The sequence below is a fragment of the Cyprinodon variegatus genome, unplaced genomic scaffold (genome assembly GCF_000732505.1).
Source record: "Cyprinodon variegatus isolate N-32 unplaced genomic scaffold, C_variegatus-1.0 Scaffold1485, whole genome shotgun sequence".
In the NCBI taxonomy this organism is placed as follows: domain Eukaryota; kingdom Metazoa; phylum Chordata; class Actinopteri; order Cyprinodontiformes; family Cyprinodontidae; genus Cyprinodon; species Cyprinodon variegatus.
In genome coordinates, this window is record NW_015151938.1 from 136,214 (window position 1) to 138,580 (window position 2,367).

Genomic DNA, 2,367 nt, shown 5'->3' on the forward strand with positions numbered 1-2,367 from the left:
TTATATATATATATATATATATATATATATATAATTATTTTTTTTCCTTTTAATAATATCAAACAATCAACCAGATAATCAGAGTCAGTCCATGTGAATAAGCAGCTGTAATCAGCTTACCGGCTGTCCTTCATAGTTCTTCTTAGTAACCTTTTGCACAGTTTGCACTTTGCATGTTCTACCATAACTGTTTGGCTTGCATGCTGTGCTGCTTCCTCAAACAAGAGTGAGAGGTCAGCCACACCAAAAGTACACTCTTTAATTGAATGAGATTAAGTCCAACTGGTTCCCATCTCCAGCAGGCAGAGCAGAAACTAGAAGCAGAGGGGATCGGCAGAGGGGAGTGGCTTCCTGGCAGTTCACCAAAACAATCAGTGTGAAAAAGGTCAGTATATATGTGGTTGACTCATAAAGAATTGTGAAATCAGGAATCAACTTTGACACAGTACAGTACCGGTTTTAAATTAATCATTTACTTTCTTTAATGTAATTCTATTTGTTCAGCTGAACTGGGCTGGGCTGATTCTCTGCTATTTAAACTGTCTGGTTTCTTTTGAACCGCTCAGTCACTTTCACTCTCAGAACTAGTACATCTAGATACTTGTCAAAGTCATGGGGATTCTGGATGTTTTGCTCCAGTCCCACTCAGCCACTTTGTTGGTGGCTCTTCTAGTACTTCTGTTGGTGTATTTAATTTCATCCTCCAGGTTTAGCCCTGAAAAACATGGAAAGGATCCACCGGGACCAAGACCCCTTCCTGTGATTGGAAACCTTCTGCAACTTGACCTCAGCAGACTATATAAATCTTTACTGGAGGTAAGAAGGTCAAATGATATTCAGTATTTTAAATGAAAATTTCCATTAATGTTCTTTATTTGTACACGTATGCATGGATGCACAATCCACATGATATTTACAACTCTTCCCTTCAGTGTTGAGGCAAACCCACTTTAAGTTTATTAATACCAGCTGCAGTTAATATGTCCGTGTCCTTCTCTTTTTAAATGTAATGTGACCAAAACTGAGTGCCCCAGCGATGGGAAAATTGCATTTTGTTATATGACACAGCAGATGCCTTTTAATGCCCAGCCCTAGTTGTGATCTCAGTAAAGGGTGTGGTGATGAGATGTAAACAGAGAAAACATCAGAACAGTTTCAAAAACTGGTCGGTTTACACCTCAAACGGTGGATACCAGAAATCTAAACATTTGGGGAGCAGCAGTGGTTCAGAATAACAGAGCAATGCATATCCATCAAAGCACTCAAGCAGATTTGTTTGTTTCGCAGTTCGATCTAAAAACTCACACGGAGAGAAAAGACAACTAGAAGAAATTTATTGATACAATTACTTAGTCTTTTGCGCTCAGACCTCGGCAGAAAACATAGCGCTGAATTTTGATTGGCATGAACAGGAGTAAAGAACAGGTTTGTTTCCTCCAAGGCCTGAAACTGGTGGTGGATTGGAGATAGATGAAGTTGGTCAGTCTGTAGACTGCTGGTTGGCAAGACGGTCTGCTGAGCTTTATCGAAAGATCCAGTGGACTGCGTGAGCTGATTCTAGAGCTTTACTCAGGGACCTGGAAGATGGAAGCACTCCTTTCTATTTGACCTTAAAGGGATCATAGAATGCAAAACCGAGTTAACATTGTCATAGATGAATAACAATAGTTCAATGGGTGAAATGGATGTACAGAGAAGTTCAAACCCCTCCTTTCTCTGCAAATCTCACAATTCTAAACTTCCACCATAAAACGGGTGAATCCAAACGAAGCCACGAGTTGACGTATACTCGGGGATATTGCCTTATTTCAACATTTCTCAGAATCTGGACTTCAGGGGCTCTCGTACTTAAAGAGTTTTAAGTCCAAAGGAAAGCACCATTATATTCCTCATTTTGATTCTGTAATTGTTTTTTCAATGATTGAAACATTATTCATGTTTGTATTGTTAGTTATCCAAGGAGTTTGGTTCCGTCTTCACTGTCTATCTTGGACCACAAAAAGTGGTGGTTCTGGCGGGATACAAAACAGTCAAGGAGGCTCTTGTTCAGCCTGGTGAGGAGTTTGGAGAACGGCAAACCTTTCCACTTTTTAATGAATTCAACAAAGGGCACGGTGAGGAAAGCTTGCTGTAACTTAGAGTGTAATCTGTTTATTGGAATCTAAGTCAAATGCTATTTCTTATTTTGTTCTAGGGGTTTTATGGGCAAACGGGGACTCTTGGAGAGAAATGCGACGCTTTGCTTTGACAAACCTAAGGGACTTTGGAATGGGCAAAAAGGCTTGTGAAGATAAAATAATCGAGGAGTGTCAGCACCTCATTGAGGTTTTTAAGAATTTCAAAGGTAAAGTCTATAATCTGTACCAT

The 2,367-nt window shown here is 39.8% G+C and overlaps 1 protein-coding gene across 1 annotated transcript in view; it reads left to right on the plus strand.

Moving 5' to 3' along the window:
- Nucleotides 1-555: 555 nt before the first annotated feature.
- Nucleotides 556-2,367, plus strand: part of LOC107103597 (cytochrome P450 2K1-like) — a 7,705-nt gene continuing 5,893 nt past the window's right edge. Inside the window, exons 1-3 of the mRNA XM_015403368.1 lie at nucleotides 556-816; nucleotides 1,952-2,114; nucleotides 2,195-2,344. Coding sequence (XP_015258854.1) covers nucleotides 613-816; nucleotides 1,952-2,114; nucleotides 2,195-2,344 — 517 coding nt within the window. The 5' untranslated portion in view covers nucleotides 556-612. The remainder of the gene's footprint in view (nucleotides 817-1,951; nucleotides 2,115-2,194; nucleotides 2,345-2,367) is intronic.